This window comes from Pagrus major, chromosome 6, assembly GCF_040436345.1.
Source record: "Pagrus major chromosome 6, Pma_NU_1.0".
Lineage (NCBI taxonomy): Eukaryota > Metazoa > Chordata > Actinopteri > Spariformes > Sparidae > Pagrus > Pagrus major.
Genome location: NC_133220.1, coordinates 188,547 through 206,168, shown reverse-complemented (window position 1 = coordinate 206,168; position 17,622 = coordinate 188,547). Strand labels below are relative to the sequence as shown.

At 45.0% G+C, this 17,622-nt stretch overlaps 2 protein-coding genes across 2 annotated transcripts; both read right to left on the bottom strand.

Annotated features, from left to right (window-relative positions):
* Window positions 1–4,230: 4,230 nt before the first annotated feature.
* Window positions 4,231–7,293, bottom strand: LOC140997525 (regulator of G-protein signaling 9-binding protein). Its single transcript, XM_073467465.1, has 4 exons — window positions 7,092–7,293; window positions 5,460–5,663; window positions 4,573–4,715; window positions 4,231–4,413 (listed from the first exon to the last, which is right to left on the bottom strand). The coding sequence occupies exons 1-4, from the start codon at window positions 7,291–7,293 to the stop codon at window positions 4,231–4,233; spliced, it is 732 nt and encodes a 243-aa protein (XP_073323566.1).
* Window positions 7,294–10,919: 3,626 nt separating this feature from the next.
* LOC140998799 (E3 ubiquitin-protein ligase RNF182) lies at window positions 10,920–13,354 on the bottom strand. The gene is made up of 6 exons (XM_073469184.1): window positions 13,307–13,354; window positions 12,953–13,106; window positions 12,078–12,145; window positions 11,833–11,956; window positions 11,465–11,688; window positions 10,920–11,384 (listed from the first exon to the last, which is right to left on the bottom strand). The coding sequence occupies exons 1-6, from the start codon at window positions 13,352–13,354 to the stop codon at window positions 11,208–11,210; spliced, it is 795 nt and encodes a 264-aa protein (XP_073325285.1). The 3' UTR covers window positions 10,920–11,207.
* Between the last annotated feature and the right edge of the window lie 4,268 nt (window positions 13,355–17,622).

Below are 17,622 nucleotides of genomic sequence, written 5' to 3'. Positions count from 1 at the left end.
TTAAATGAAATGAAGGAGTTCAAACGGGATCAGACTTGAACAAAGACGACGTTTTCATCGATGCTTCAGTCACATGTTCTGCTGCGTTAATGAGAATTATATTGATGACAGGAAGTTGATTTAAAGGTCCCATATTATACTGTTTTTCATCAATTTCACACAGCTGTCAGGGGTCCAACACTATTTGAAATGTATTGCCCCAAACCCATCCTGGTCCTGAACTTCAGCTGTCTAAAAGTGGCTCTGCTGAGAGCAGCTGTTTCTGTGCCTGCACCTTTAAATGCTAATGAGCTCCGTCCTGCGACACGCCCCTCTCAGGGAGAGGATGCCGCTTACGCTAGCGGTAGCATGTGCTAATGTTTACGGTGGATGTATCACTATGGCTCGCTGAGATGCTGTCCTTCAACTGGCTGTATAAGCTTAATAAGCCAACACTCAGGAATTTGTGTGTTGTCCACCATTACATGAGAGACTCCCGATCCCCAACACAACCACCGGCTCCCATCCCCCACTGACCTGCAACAGGTAACGTCTAAAAACAGCTAGCGAAAGCTGTGTTTGTCTCCAACACAGTCTCCAAACTCTTGGACACTGTTCGCATAGTCTCTGTCTCCAGTCTGCACGTTTCCAGACTTTTTACTGTGACAACCAAGCCCCCTCATAATATTATTAACATTAAACTCACTTCAAACGCCGTTGCATAGCGGACCGAGTGGAGCTAACTAGTTAGCCAACTTCAAGCTGACGTCACCATACTCGTAGGCAACTGTAAATACTGTCAACACGTGGCGACACTCACCTGTGGCTCAGGTGCAGTTGCTGGGTCCCGTATGGTTGGGACTGATCCTTTTACGAGGGTCAGTGTCGAGGCAAAGCCAGCTTTGTACTGACCCTCGTTACTGAAGCAGTCCGATGTGAAGTGGTTAGCACACACACACAGACTCACAGGAACCGTAGCCGGCACGTTGTCGTTAAAATGAAACGCAACCACTGTCTCTTCTGTTCCTCTGTAGCTGGGACAGGATATCGACACTTATGACATTCTCCAGCAAGCAGAGACAACTGGCAGAGGCCATCACTACCACCATCCGGGGGGAACCTGTGGAGGTGGTGGAGGAATACAGGTACTTGGGCACAATTTTTGACGGCCTTCCGAGGTTTTCCGCGAACACTGAGGAGATCCTGAAAAAGTGCCACCAGAGACAATATCTGCTCAGGAAGCTGAGATTGTTTGGAGTGAATAAAGTCATTCTCCTGACCTTTTACCACTCCTTCATCGAGAGTGTCCTAACATTTTCATTCATCTCCTGGTTTTATTCCGTCAGCCTGCAAGATCGGACACGTTTACTTAGCATCACCAAAGTCTGCTCTAAAATCATTGGACAGCCTGTTAGAGCTCTGTCTGCTTTCTGTGACCAACAAACAATCCGCACTGCTCACAGGATCCCACATGACCCCTCACACTCTGCACTCAGTGTTTGAGTGGCTCCCATCAGGCCGCAGGCTGCGCTGTCCCCGCTGCAGAACACAGAGGAGGGCCGCCTTTGTCCCCACAGCAGTCCAGCTCCTGAACTCTGACCCCTCCCTGCCCCAACATCCCTGCCCCAACATCCCTGCCCCAACATCACTGCCCCAACATCCCTGCCCCAACATCACTGCCCCAACATCACTGTCCCAACATCACTGTCCCAACATCCCTGCCCCAACATCACTGTCCCAACATCCCTGCCCCAACATCACTGTCCCAACATCACTGTCCCAACATCACTGTCCCAACATCCCTGCCCCAACATCACTGTCCCAACATCACTGTCCCAACATCCCTGCCCCAACATCACTGTCCCAACATCCCTGCCCCAACATCCCTGCCCCAACATCACTGCCCCAACATCACTGTCCCAACATCACTGTCCCAACATCCCTGCCCCAACATCACTGTCCCAACATCACTGTCCCAACATCACTGTCCCTCATCTGACTGAATGCACACAGCACTCAGCACTTTATATGATTTTATGTTGTTGATATTCTGTTTGTCCTTTTTTAATGATGCTGCTCCTCATGCCTTTTAAATTGCCCCTCGGGGACAAATAAAGTGTTTTGAATTGAATTGAATTATGTTGATTTTTACAACCAACAACAGAGCAATTTGCGTGTCTAGCTCTGAGCGACGACATTGTGAAACACTGCTAGCTTACCGCTGGACACACCGAACTTCACCTCGGGGATGAACGCCCCCCGCTTGGATATCTTTTCGTGTTTTCGGCCTATGCAAATCACTCTTTTCGTTACGTAACGACAGGAGTGATGCTGAATCTGAACAGCCTGTAGGAGCCCCGTTTTACCAGCGGGTGGGCTGCAGAGACCATGCTGCACTCGTTTGCTTTCTTCATATTGGGAGTTGGTAGGCTCAGGGAGGACCAGTTTATATATGTAGAGACCAGAGAAAACGTGATTTTCATAATATGGGACCTTTAATAATGAGACTAAAGTCATTTCATCTGATGAATCACGTCTGTCAGAACATTGGAGAACTTTAATGCAGCGGTGAAGTTCTGGTTCTGAAACATTTAAAGTCGCAGTCGTTTGTTGCAGCTGCTTCTATAAAATATTTTAATGAATTTGAAGAAGTTAAAGTGTCGACTGGTTCCTGATGTCAGGAGTCAAACTCAGCAGACGATCGATCGATTGATCATCCTGCAGCTTTATTATCTGTCCTGATGTTTTCATTCAGCAGCTCTTCAGACTGAAACTAAAAACCATCAGGACATTTAATTTATGACATTACTGGAGACATCAGTGAGTTAATTATTATGACTTTACTATCGATTAATAAATATTAAGGGTTTGATCAGCTGGTTCAAGTTTTCTCAAAAGATTCACATCAGATGGTTCAAAAAGTGCCGACAGAATCAGAAGAAGGAAAGATGATCAAAGTTTTTTCATAATTCAGCTTCTGGACGCTGAAGAGAGAAAAATCTAACTATAATAATATAAAGAGATGAAATCTGCTTCACATGTAGTTTATTATCTGATTTGGCTTTAACATTACTTCTTATTTTAGTATTATTATTATTATTCCTTTTATTATTATTTAACACAAGACATGAAACAGCAAATATTGAAATCTTAATATTTAAACTTAAAAAGAAAAAACTCATTCAAAATGTAGAAATAAAAGTTTTTAGTGAGTAAATAAAAAAACTAAATTTAAAATGCAAAAGCTGAAACTGAAATATAAAATTATTTAAAAAGAAACTGAAAATGGAAATAACAAGAGAAACAGTTTGGGAAATATTATACAGCACATATAATATTATACAGTATATATAATATAATATACAGTATATATAATATACTGATATATAATATTTTACAGTATATATAAAATATACAGTGTATATAATATAATATACAGTATATATTATATTATACAGTATAAATAATATAATATTATACAGTATATATTATATTATACAGTATATATTATATTATACAGTAACCTTTACCCTGTAGGGGGCGCTCAATGACAGGAAGTACCCACTCTTACATAATGTGGCTTTTAAGCAGCTACTAACTTAGGTTGTGTTGATTACGGCGCCCCCTGTGGACAGAAGATGTCGGTACCGGACTGCAGAGCAGCGTCAGTCCTCATCCTCAGCACTCTGAACCAGGATGAGTCTGAATCTGACCCACGGGCACTGACGGTTTCAGAGCGTCTTCTCTTTTAACGAATGTTCTGTGTGTCTCTCTGTTGGACTTTCTGTGATGTTGTCAGACACAAAAACTCTTTCAGCTGACAGAACTTTGACGTCTCAGGTGCCCCAAAGCTTCACATCACAGCTGTCAGCTGAGATCTACTGGACCGATTCTAAGACCAGAACATGTGAACATAGAGCCCAGGTTTAAAAATAAAGAATAACTATTATAACTTTTTAGAAACAGTCATTGTTCTGTGTGATGGTGTGTTTATGTTGATCAGACTGAGACTGATAAACTCTGTTGTTCCTTTAAATAATGACGACGAGCTTTTCAGAAGCATTTTGTCTTGAAAAACAATATTTTTATAATATTTATATCACAATTATAAACTATTGTAAAATCTCACCAGATCACAAAATGACTTCAAATGTTGTTTATCTCCATCAGTTTGTGTCACGTTCATTATCCAACACGAGCCGCCCGTCAGGTGTGTCACACAGGTGAGATCACAATGATGTCATTGTCCCTCTACCCGACACAGCCCAGTCCACAGCACGGAGGCTGGCAACAGGCGGCCATCTTGTTGTTGCTGTTGGAGACGACCTCAACCACCATCAGGTCCTCCAGGCTGTCATCCGGCTCGTCCAGCTCACCGCCAGCTTCAGCCCACGCCGGCTGGGTCGCCTCCACTGACCAGAACGCCACAGGAACCTGCAGAACGGGTGATAACAAAACACAAGACACTTCACCTGTCCAGGTACGAGACACTTCTCCTGTCCAGGTACAGGACACTTCTCCTGTCCAGGTACAGGACACACTCCTCAGGAACCAGAAAGAACCAGCTGTTGTAAACAGGAAGTTTTGTCTCACCCTCAGTTGCATCTCACTCAGCATGGCCTCCAGTCCTGCGATGTGATTGGACAGATCAGGGCTTGGCTCCTCCTCCAAGGTGAGCCATGGCGCCTGGACTGAAGCCACACGAGCTGCCACGCCCACAACGCCATCAATACACCCTGGAGAGACAGACAGGTGAGAGACAGACAGGTGAGGGACAGGCAGGCAGACAGACAGGTGAGAGACCAGCAGACAGGTGAGGGACAAACAGGTGAGACACAGACAGGTGAGGGACCAGCAGACAGGTGAGGGACAGATCGGTTTCCTTGGAAACAATATACATTTAAACAATATATATTTAAGACAGTCTGTGCTTCTTTAAAGGAGTTCCTGTGGTTCTCTCGGAGGAGAGACTCGTCAGAGAACGTCTGTCGGTTCTCCAGGAGGAGAGACTCGTCAGAGAACGTCTGTCGGTTCTCCAGGAGGAGAGACTCGTCAGAGAACGTCTGTCGGTTCTCCAGGAGGAGAGACTCGTCAGAGAACGTCTGTCGGTTCTCCAGGAGGAGAGACTCGTCAGAGAACGTCTGTCGGTTCTCCAGGAGGAGAGACTCGTCAGAGAACGTCTGTCGGTTCTCCAGGAGGAGAGACTCGTCAAAGAACGTCTGTTGGTTCTCCAGGAGGAGAGGGGAACACTGAGAAACCTTGAAAGTTTTGTAGGATTCCTTGAGGATGATCAGGGGGAACCTTCAGGTCCTTGAAGAGTTTTCCAGGACCTTTAAGGTTCAGTGGGACGTAAGGAAAGGAGGTGAGGAAGGAAGGTGAGGAGAGAGGAAAGAAACAGGGCAACAAGTAGAAGCGAAGGTGCCACATGGCTCAGCCGATCACAGAGCTTGACACACAGGAAGTTGAAGCCATCAGCTGACCCGTGTTGACCAGCGAGCGCCTGTCGTAGCGCTGCATCAGAGGGAACTGTCCAATCAGATCGCAGGCCTTACGGAGGTCAGACAGGAAGTTCTCCAACGCCGACAGGAAGAGAACCCACAGACGCTCCGACACCTGTCTGTCCTCCACACCTGAGGGGGCGGAGTCACTGTCTGACAGCAGGCGCACCAGACGCTGGGACAGACCTGCAGACAGACAGACAGGTGACAGTGAGACAGGTGACAGACAGACAGACAGACAGACAGACAGGTGACAGTGAGACAGGTGGCAGACAGACAGGTGGCAGACAGACAGGTGACAGACAGACAGACAGGTGACAGTGAGACAGGTGACAGACAGACAGACAGGTGACAGTGAGACAGGTGACAGTGAGACAGGTGACAGACAGACAGGTGACAGACAGACAGACAGGTGACAGTGAGACAGGTGACAGACAGACAGGTGACAGACAGACAGACAGACAGGTGACAGACAGACAGACAGACAGGTGACAGTGAGACAGGTGACAGTGAGACAGGTGACAGTGAGACAGGTGACAGACAGACAGGTGACAGACAGACAGACAGACAGACAGACAGGTGACAGTGAGACAGGTGACAGACAGACAGGTGGCAGACAGACAGGTGGCAGACAGACAGGTGACAGACAGACAGACAGGTGACAGTGAGACAGGTGACAGACAGACAGGTGACAGACAGACAGACAGGTGACAGTGAGACAGGTGACAGACAGACAGGTGACAGACAGACAGGTGACAGACAGACAGACAGGTGACAGTGAGACAGGTGACAGACAGACAGGTGACAGACAGACAGACAGACAGACAGGTGACAGACAGACAAGTGACAGACAGACAGACAGGTGACAGACAGACAGGTGACAGACAGACAGTGAGACAGGTGACAGTGAGACAGGTGACAGTGAGACAGGTGACAGACAGACAGGTGACAGACAGACAGACAGGTGACAGTGAGACAGGTGACAGTGAGACAGGTGACAGACAGACAGGTGACAGACAGACAGACAGACAGACAGGTGACAGACAGACAGGTGACAGTGAGACAGGTGACAGACAGACAGACAGACAGACAGACAGGTGACAGACAGACAGACAGGTGACAGTGAGACAGGTGACAGACAGACAGGTGACAGACAGACAGACAGGTGACAGTGAGACAGGTGACAGTGAGACAGGTGACAGACAGACAGGTGACAGACAGACAGACAGACAGACAGGTGACAGACAGACAGGTGACAGACAGACAGACAGACAGACAGGTGACAGACAGACAGACAGGTGACAGTGAGACAGGTGACAGACAGACAGACAGGTGACAGACAGACAGACAGGTGACAGACAGACAGGTGACAGACAGACAGACAGGTGACAGTGAGACAGGTGACAGACAGACAGGTGACAGACAGACAGACAGGTGACAGACAGACAGACAGACAGACAGGTGACAGACAGACAGGTGACAGACAGACAGGTGACAGACAGACAGACAGACAGACAGGTGACAGACAGACAGGTGACAGACAGACAGGTGACAGACAGACAGACAGGTGACAGACAGACAGGTGACAGACAGACAGACAGGTACAGGGCGTACCCCTGCAGATTCGGTGTGCGAGCGCTCTCGTCTCGTCCATCTCGTCTCGCAGGAAGCTGCCGTCAGCCGAGCTGCCGAGCGACGCTGCCAGCTGCTGGAAACAGGAAGTGACCCGACTGAGAGCTTCCTGAGCGCGCTCACATTCGCCCTGCTGCCGCCGCCGTGACGCGAGCTCGTCCACCGAACGACGCCAGCGGCTCATGATGTCATCGCCAGGTGTATGACTCTTGTTATTTAAAGATCAATATTATAGATTAGAACCCTGAGTCAATTGATCAACTGTGTGATCAGTGACTCCGTCAAATCGTCTCTTCAGCCTCGTTCTGAATTTACAGAAATAAACAAAGATGGCCGCCTGACGTCACAATTCCACAGACGGGTTCAAATCTTTCTGATTCACCTTTTTCCACCAGATTTCTCAGCTGGGGATCAATAAAGGTTGATTCAATCTTATTGATCAGAGGATGAATATTTCTTCCTCGCTGGTTAATAATCGACTGAACGTCTGAGACTCCAACTGAGTCATGTGACCTGCTTCACTTCATCCTTACATACATTCATTTCTTATATTGATTCATATATATTTATTTTGATATAAAAATGTTAAGAGCAAACAGCTGAAAGGTGTAAAAGAAAATTAAATTCTCCACTAAAAGATTAATGAATTAATAATTAACACAAATTAATTGAGTACTCATTACTGATGTATAAATCTTCAATAAATGATTGATGATTAAACATGAGTGACATTAAACTTATAAATGGTAACAGTGTTATCTTTATATTATAAATATATAATCAAACTGTGACATCACTATATATCTATAGATATAAACAATATGTTGATAAATGACAGCATGTAAACTACAAACATGTCTGACATTAAAACACATTAATAAAACATTTAAAGTTTAAAGAGCTCAATCTTACCTGCTGCTGATCGCTCACCTTCTGCTTCTTCTTCTTCTTCTGTGGTGGAGGACCAGCAGCTCTCTGTCAACACTCTCTTCTTCTCCTCTCGGGACGTCAGTGTTTTTAATTAACAGCTGAGGCCCGAGCCTCCCAGGAGCCTCTTTACTTTCCCCTCAGCTCTGCCTCACAGGCACAGATTCACTGCGTCATGTCAGGTTAACTATAGACAGAAGCTGTTGTTCCCGTGTCTCCATCCAGGAAAACAGTCGTCACAAGAAACAAGTTCAGTCGACTGAAAATCCTTTTCTGTTCAGACTCGTCTCAGGTGTTCACAGGTGACCTGATGAGACGGGATCAGTCAGAGGTGCTGTGTCAACACTGAACTGTCCATCATGAAGGCTAATGCTAACATTACATTTTACATAATGTTAGCCATGCACTGTAAAAGTGTTAGCAGCTAACTGAAGAGTCCACAGAGATTATTGACTGAATGTCCTACTATGTTAAACCTGTGTGATGTCTGCCGGTCCGACAGTAGATACTTCTGTATCTGTTGTCAGCTGGATCAACTCAGAACATTTTATGTTGGCCTCACTGACGAGCTGCGTGACGCTGTTGGCTCATCGTTATGAAGACGTTACATTAGCATGATGATGGCTGATTCATCAACAATCTGTTAGCTGTTAGCTTCCATGTGATGTCAGAGTGTGAACACTCACTTTAAAAAACGTATTGATCTAACTGAGCGGACAGATGCAGTTCATTAGATCAACATCTGTACGATACAAACCAGCATCATGTGTGTCTCTAGTCTAGATGCATCAGCTTCTGATCTGACTAGATGCAGGGGGAAATCGTTAGCCTAGCTTAGCACAAAGACTGGAAGCAAGGGGAAACTGTTAGCCTAGCTTAGCACAAAGACTGGAAGCAGGGGGAAACTGTTTGCCTAGCTTAGCCTTATTTTGGGGACAGTACACTGAATCGTCATCATCAGCTGGTTGTTTTTAGGCAGGAGGAACATGACGTCACCTAGACAACAATCAAAGAGTGACGCTGAAAAAGTGGCTGAAGGTATGACGATTGCTGCTCAGCGGCATATACCGATCCTTGGAGTGGTATACCGATCCTTGGAGTGGTATACCGATCCTTGGAGTGGTATACCGATCCTTGGAGTGGTATACCGATCCTTGGAGTGGTATACCGATCCTTGGAGTGGTATACCGATCCTTGGAGTGGTATACTGCTGTTATGCCGCTGGTATTCCACCGACACGTGACGGTATGTGCTGCTTGAGACTGTAGTGTCGATGTTGGAAGGCTTATACCTCTGGAACAGTTGGTAGATTGATGCCCAAAGGCTTATACACTGGATCAGTGTGTCGATGCAGCACATCATATGGTGCTGAAGCAGGAGTGGTGTGTCGGTATTAGGCGTGCAGTGTTGGCTGGATCAAGACCAGTCATCTTTTTCTGTATTAGCGGCTTATTCCGGTCATTTAAAGTACAATGAACATGATACATAGTATGCCACAATGGTTAATGTGTGACATAGATTTTATATGAAGTAATGTATTATTGTGTTCTCCTAATAAAGAAAACCTTTCAGTAAGTATTGTTTGGTTGGTTGGCTCAAAGTTTCTGCTATCAATTAGTCAGACTGGCTACGGTGGCTGGGCTAACATTAGCCATGTTAGTTAAGGCTAGCTCTTTCATTAGCTTTGAGTAGTTTATGAGCAGAAATGTAGACATATTACTTTACTATCACATCGCAAGAATCCCAAGTGTAATTACTGTCTATATGCCTACATCCCAACAACATAACATAAAACAGAAATGCATACATTCCTTTATTTACGGCAATGTGTTAAGTTAGCATTGTCAATAAAGACTAAAAAAATGTATACATTTACAGCAGTACTTGTTGTAAAACCGGCCCAGTGGCATTATATTTGCATATTCATCAGGGGGTGGTACTCATCCAACAGTCTTTCAATGGCATAACAGTCTCAAGCAGCACATACCGTCATGTGTCGGTGGAATACCAGCGGCATATACCACTCTAGGGATCGGTATATGCCGCCAAGCAGCAATCGACATACCTTCGGCCACTTTTCGATCTCGGCGCTACTGCAAACAAAACCACGACCCTCATCATCATCACGTGTTTGAGCACAGAGCTGTAACGATTAATTGATCAGATGTCAGCAGCTATAATCATGGATTAGTGATTGACAGTCTGTGTTCTTCACTGAGATTATCTGCTGCTTTCTTTCGGACGGGCTGAAGATCTGTGAGACGTCTGAGGACAAACTGATCAACACGTTAAAACATTTTCAACATTTCATGAAACAAACAACTAATTGATGAGCGGATTCATTGATAATGGAAATGATGGTTAGCTGAGTCAGTGTCAGTAACATGTACATGTGTTGGTCATGGTGTAGATTTATTATTTATATTCAGTGATTTATAAAAGCAGCAAACACAAACATGACATCATTCACACTGATAACATGTGATCAATACATCTGATCAGTCTCCACAGAATCAAACACAGAACAGGACGATTCAATAAATATCAAACAGTTTGTTGTTAATTAATATTAATTAGAGTCTGTGTCAGTCTGCACAGTTTGGCTCCTCTGATTGGCTGACAGCTGTCTGTGACATCAGCTGTTCAATATAAAATAAATGTTCAGTTCTCAGTTCGGCCAGCAGGAGGAGAGTCCGCCTCCTCTTTGTGTCATCATCACCTGGTCCTGCTCTGATTGGCTGTCTTCACAGTGTGTGTGTGTGTGTGTGTGTGTGGCTGCTGGTATCAGAGGGGGCGGGGTCAGAGTATGTGATGAGCCATGCTGTGACTGACTGTGATTGGTTCAACTGTTTGTTGTTCTGATCATCGTTAGTTCTGCTGTTGTCATAGGAACAGTGATATGTTGCTGTGTCGTCGTCATGGCAGCGCACTGTCGTAGTCACGGCATCCTGGCTGTCGCCATGGCAGGGTTAGGGGTGGTCCTCGCAGCAAGAGGCGGTTGTCATGGCAGCGCGTGGTTGTTGTCATGGCAGCGTGTGGTTGTCGTCGTGGCAGCATGTTGACATTGCCACAGCAAGAGGCGGTTGTCATGGCAGTGTGTCATCGTTGTCACTGCAGCATGTGGTCGTCATGGCAGCGTGCGCTTGTCGTTGTCATGGCAATGTGATGTCGTCACGGCAGCGTGCGTGCGTCAAGCGCCTCCCTCAGCTCGTGGCACAGACACTGACAGAAACCGTAGAGGACGAGCAGCAGCAGCGTGGATGGGACCAGACTGACCAGGACCACGCCCAGCCACAGCTGACCAATCATCAGCAGGTAAATCCCCAGGGGCAGAGAGCTGAAGTACACCTGTCCAAACATCAGACACACACCTGTCAGCTCGCCCGTCAGCCCACCTGTCTCACATGTACTCATTACAACATACTGACCAGGCAGAGCGCCCCCAACAGGCAGCGCGGGAAGCTGCGCGATGTCCAGGCGCGACACTTGTGAGCCGGCAGGTTGCACGGCAACGAGTCGAGAGAAGGGGGGCGGTACACGCCCACCACATTGAGCATGCTCAGTGAGTCCGAGGACGGAGACTCGTCAGGGAGCTCCATGATGGTGATGACGAGACAGTCTGAGGAGCGGTGAGACGGGTCCACGGCTCCTCCTCCTGAGAGACAGACAGGTCAGAGAGAGAGAGAGAGAGACGGGTCAGAGAGAGAGAGAGAGAGAGAGAGAGACAGGTCAGAGAGAGAGAGAGACAGTCTGTTCAGCTCATCCTGAAGAATGTTTAGTTTGAAAATTGTCTCACCTGTCAGACTGTTTGGATTCAGAACCACCTCTCCTCCACCTCCTCCACCTCCTCCTCCTCGACGAGCTCGGTCCTGACACGACAGAACAGCCAGAATATGTCTGTCGTCCTCCATCAACCACACCTGAAGAAGAAGAAGATGAAGAGGAAGAAGAAGAAGAAGAAGAAGAAGAAGAACACAGGAAGTCACCTGAAGTCAGGTTGGAAAACAAGTCTCCCTCCTGGTTAACTAAATACTGTCTCACCTCCTCATCAGGGACATGGGTCTCGTGGCGACAGAAAGGACAGCTGATGACTGAGGGTGAGGACTCTCCTGAAAACCAATCAGAAGAGAGTTACCTGATGATGTCAAAATCATGTACTCAGCATGATACTGGTTAACTGTGGATGTTGTACACGTGGAAATAATCCATGTCATTGATTACGTATAGATTGATTTGCGTAACGTGCGTCGATGAATCACAAGCAAGTACATCGAGCTTTACTTTATATACAATCTTGATTTATTCTTCTGCGTGCATAGGTGGTTGACTGTAGCCTACGCCATAGCCTACGCCGTAGCATGATGTGCCACCTTCCCAGAATGGAACTGCACATGGCAGCGACGCAGACCGTAATGACTGTGATTGGTTCCCCTGGAAGCATCACATTCTTCAGCTTCTCGGGTGCTTGTACTTTCCCCAGTAAACACACCGCCCTCTGCGGCTGTGTCGGTCCCTCCTTAATGGCTGGTTGCTGCTCTTTACACTCCTCCTCCTCCACCGCTGCATGCTGCCAGAGTGTCTCTGGGCGAGAGAGAGAGAGAGAGAGGCAGCCCTCGCTGCAGACTGACAGCTGTGAGCCGAAGAAGTCGGCGTGTTTTAAGAGGAAAGTCCAGCTGGCAATCTGCTCACCAGCCCAAGCAACACAGACACACCAGCACATATTAAGTGGTGTTTACTTTCTGTATCAGAGCGTGATATACTAACACGATCAACACGTGGAACCGGTTTCTGTTAGTAGTAAATTAATTTCTAATGTTAAATGTTTCTTCATCGCCCCAGTGTTACAGAGTAAAGGTAAAAGAGACATTTTACTTTCAATTCAAAATCCGATTCAGGTACTTGACAGGTAAACTCACCTATGTCGACCATCTTCTTCAGACACTTGGCACAGACTCGGTGCAGACAGCCCAAAAGTTTGGGTTTCCTGCTGCGAGTATCATAGCGATTGTAGCAGATTTTACACTCGAGTTCCTCCAGAGTGTAAACCAGAGACTGAGCCCAGGTCTGCACCTGAACGCACCAAAACAAAGGGTTACTAACCCTGAACGCACCACAACAAAGCGTAAACAACAACATCCAATAGCAGCACTGAAGTCTCAGCTGCAGGACGGCGGCAGTCACACGCCTCATCTACTGTTTACATCATTGGTTCTAGTGGGTCAATATAATGTCAGGGGTGACAGCGAGAGAGGCTTGATGGGAAATCTCACCTTTCCTTCCATCTCCCGACCAGGCTCCGCCTCTTTCAGATGGCTCATCCTTTTGGCTGTCATCCGTCTTGAACCAGGAGGGTGGGGCAGCGTGGGCGGAGCTTCACCAACCTGAGGCTGTCACCTGACTGGAACAAAAAAACAGAATGAAACCACTACGTGTCGTCTGATTGGCTGGTTTTCGTCTTCAGAGATGAGGCAACAGGTACATACCTGACTCCAGATCAGCTGATCAGTCTGACGGGACACCCTTTTGTCCAATCAGGAGGGACGCCCATCTGTCCAATCAGGAGAGCAGATCTACAGACAGACAGACTGGTCAGACATACAGGTCACAGACAGACAGACAGGTCACAAACAGACAGGTCAGATGGACGGGTCACAGACAGACAGGTCAGAAACACAGGTCACAGACAGACAGGTCAGATGGACAGGTCACAGACAGACAGGTCAGATGGACAGGTCACAGACAGACAGACAGGTCAGAAACACAGGTCACATACAGACAGGTCAGATGGCCAGGTCACAGACAGACAGGTCACAGACAAACAGGTCACAGACAGACAGGTCACAGACAGACAGACAGGTCACAAACAGACAGGTCAGATGGACGGGTCACAGACAGACAGGTCAGAAACACAGGTCACAGACAGACAGGTCAGATGGCCAGGTCACAGACAGACAGGTCACAGACAAACAGGTCACAGACAGACAGGTCACAGACAGACAGACAGGTCACAGACAGACTGTTTCTTCCAGACATTGTTACTGAGTGACATCACTGATCTTGATTTTGATGAAGTGTCTGAAAAATCTGAAATTAAAACCTTTATTTTGACATGATTTCAAAATAAAACGCACAAATCCATGAACGTGTGTCTGGGCTGGGCTGAGTGTATTTATAGATTGCAGCAGCTGTTATGTCATCAGTGGAGGGGGACACTGGGGATGCTGATGTTGCTATGGCAACAACTCTGCCTGAACCTGCTGTATCAGCCAATCAGATGAGTCAGCTGTGATCACATGTTGCTGATCAGCTGATTGACAGTTTATGGTGTTATGTCTCAGATCCTGAACGAAAACTGTCCCAAAATCAATCTGTTGTTTTGTTTACTTTTAGTTTTTAATTAAAAGTATCAACATTCAAAGAACGTTTACCTCCAAACTGTGCTGAGCTCAAGTACTTGAGTACATTTATTAACTGTTAACCTGTTAAATCAAACAGACCATCATCCTACTGGACCGGACACACTGTAGCCACATCACACTGCCCTTCAGTGCACCAATACTCTGCCTCACTGTCTGTGTGGAAGATTCAGATGTGGAGAGGGGGGACAGTTTAGCTGCGGCTCTGATCCACCTCCGGAGGTAGAATCAGAGCCGCAGCAGAGGAGAGATGGGTCTGATGGTGTTCAGTCTGACAGCTAAACAGATCCTTCACTTGTTCACTTTCTATCGCACGTTCTACAGTGTTTCTAACATGTCCTAGAGTTTCTAACATGTTCTACAGCGTTTCTAACACGTTCCAGAGTTTCTAGCATGCTCTACAGTGTTTCTAACATGTTCTACAGTGTTTCTGACACGTTCTAGAGTTTCTAACATGTTCTACAGTGTTTCTAACACGTTCCAGAGTTTCTAACATGTTCTACAGTGTTTCTAACACATTCTAGAGTTTCTAACCTGTTCTACAGCGTTTCTAACACGTTCTAGAGTTTCTAACATGTTCTACAGTGTTTCTAACATCTTCTAGAGTTTCTAACATGTTCTACAGTGTTTCTAACATGTTCTACAGTGTTTCTAACCTGTTCTACAGCGTTTCTAACACGTTCTAGAGTTTCTAACATGTTCTACAGTGTTTCTAACATCTTCTAGAGTTTCTAACATGTGCTACAGTGTGTCTAACATGTTCTACAGTGTTTCTAACATGTTCTACAGTGTTTCTAACACGTTCTAGAGTTTCTAACATGTTCTACAGTGTTTCTGACACGTTCTAGAGTTTCTAACCTGTTCTACAGCGTTTCTAACATGTTCTAGAGTTTCTAACATGTTCTACAGTGTTTCTGACACGTTCTAGAGTTTCTAACCTGTTCTACAGCGTTTCTAACATGTTCTAGAGTTTCTAACCTGTTCTACAGTGTTTCTAACATATTCTAGAGTTTCTAACATGTTCTACAGTGTTTCTAACATGTTCTACAGTGTTTCTGACACGTTCTAGAGTTTCTAACCTGTTCTACAGCGTTTCTAACATGTTCTAGAGTTTCTAACATGTTCTACAGTGTTTCTAACATGTACTACAGTGTTTTTAACATGTCCTAGAGTTTCTAACATGTTCAACAGTGTTTCTAACACGGTGGATAGTTTCTAACATGTTCTACAGCGTTTCTAACATGTTCTACAGTGTGTCTAACACGTTCTAGAGTTTCTAACCTGTACTACAGAGTGTCTAACATCTTCTAGAGTTTCTAACATGTTCTACAGTGTTTCTAACATGTACTACAGTGTTTCTAACATGTACTACAGTGTGTCTTACATTTTCTACAGTGTTTCTAACATGTTCTACAGTGTTTCTAACATGTACTACAGTGTGTCTTACATTTTCTACATTGTGTCTAACATTTTCTACAGTGTGTCTAACACATTCTAGAGTGTTTCAACACGTTCCAGAGTTTCTAATCTGTACTACAGCGTTTCTAACACGTTCTAGAGTTTCTAACACGTTCCAGAGTTTCTAACCTTTACTACAGTGTTTTTAACATGTCCTAGAGTTTCTAACATGTTCAACAGTGTTTCTAACACGCTCTAGAGTTTCTAACATGTTCTACAGTGTTTCTAACACGTTCTAGAGTTTCTAACCTGTACTACAGTGTGTCTAACACATTCAAGAGTTTCTAACCTGTTCTATAGTGTTTCTAACATGTACTACAATGTTTCTAACCTGTTCTACAGTGTTTCTAACATGTTCTACAGTGTTTCTAACATGTTCTACAGTGGGTCTAACATGTTCTACAGTGTTTCTAACATGTTCTACAGTGGGTCTAACATTTTCTACAGTGTGTCTAACACATTCTAGAGTGTTTCTAACACGTTCCAGAGTTTCTAACCTTTACTACAGTGTTTCTAACCTGTACTACAGTGTTTTTAACATGTCCTAGAGTTTCTAACATGTTCTACAGTGTTTCTAACACGTTCTACAGTGTCTAACATACAATGTTTCTAACATGTTCTACAGTGTTTCTAACATGTTCTACAGTGTGTCTAACCTGTTCTACAGTGTTTCTAACACGTTCTAGAGTTTCTAACACGTTTTACAGTGTTTCTAACACGTTCTAAAGTGTGTCTAACATGTTCTACAATGTTTCTAACATGTTCTACAGTGTTTCTAACGCGTTCTAGAGTTTCTAACCTGTACTACAGTGTGTCTAACACATTCAAGAGTTTCTAACATGTTCTACAGTGTTTCTAACATGTTCTACAGTGGGTCTAACATGTTCTACAGTGTTTCTAACATGTTCTACAGTGGGTCTAACATGTTCTACAGTGTGTCTAACATCTTCTAGAGTTTCTAACATGTTCTACAGTGTGTCTAACATGTTCTACAGTGTGTCTAACACATTCTAGAGTGTTTCTAACACGTTCCAGAATTTCTAACCTTTACTACAGTGTTTCTAACCTGTACTGGTGTTTTTAACATGTCCTAGAGTTTCTAACATGTTCAACAGTGTTTCTAACACGTTCTACAGTGTCTAACATACAATGTTTCTAACATGTTCTACAGTGTGTCTAACACGTTCTACAGTGTCTAACATACAATGTTTCTAACATGTTCTACAGTGTTTCTAACACGTTCCAGAGTTTCTGACCTGTACTACAGTTCTTATAACACGTTCTAGAGTTTCTAACCTGTACTACAGTGTGTCTAACACGTTCTAGAGACTCTAACCTGTACTACAGTATGTCTAACACGTTCTAGAGTTTCTAACATGTTCTACAGTGTTTCTGACATGTTATAGTGTTTCTAACATGTTCTACAGTGTTTCTAACACGTTCTACAGTGTTTCTAACACGTTCTACAGTGTGTCTAACACGTTCTACAGTGTGTCTAACATGTTCTACAGTGTTTCTAACCTGTTCTACAGTGTTTCTAACATGTTCTACAGTGTTTCTAACATTTTCTAGTGTTTCTAACCTTTTCTACAGTGTGTCTAACATGTTCTACAGTGTGTCTAACATTTTCTACAGTGTGTCTAACACATTCTAGAGTGTTTCTAACACGTTCCAGAATTTCTAACCTTTACTACAGTGTTTCTAACCTGTAC

Excerpts from the sequence above, each read along its gene's own strand:
- LOC140997525 (XM_073467465.1), bottom strand. The coding sequence starts at position 7,293 with ATGAGCCGCTGGCGTCGTTCGGTGGACGAGCTCGCGTCACGGCGGCGG. Across the intron at positions 4,716-5,459 it reads GCGCTCGCTGGTCAACACGG|GGTGTATTGATGGCGTTGTG; the intron begins GTCAGCTGATGG and ends CTGTCTCTCCAG. Across the intron at positions 4,414-4,572 it reads TGAGTGAGATGCAACTGAGG|GTTCCTGTGGCGTTCTGGTC; the intron begins GTGAGACAAAAC and ends CCCGTTCTGCAG.
- LOC140998799 (XM_073469184.1), bottom strand. The coding sequence starts at position 13,354 with ATGAGCCATCTGAAAGAGGCGGAGCCTGGTCGGGAGATGGAAGGAAAG. Across the intron at positions 13,107-13,306 it reads GTCGGGAGATGGAAGGAAAG|GTGCAGACCTGGGCTCAGTC; the intron begins GTGAGATTTCCC and ends TGGTGCGTTCAG. Across the intron at positions 11,689-11,832 it reads GAATCCAAACAGTCTGACAG|GAGGAGCCGTGGACCCGTCT; the intron begins GTGAGACAATTT and ends GTCTCTCAGGAG.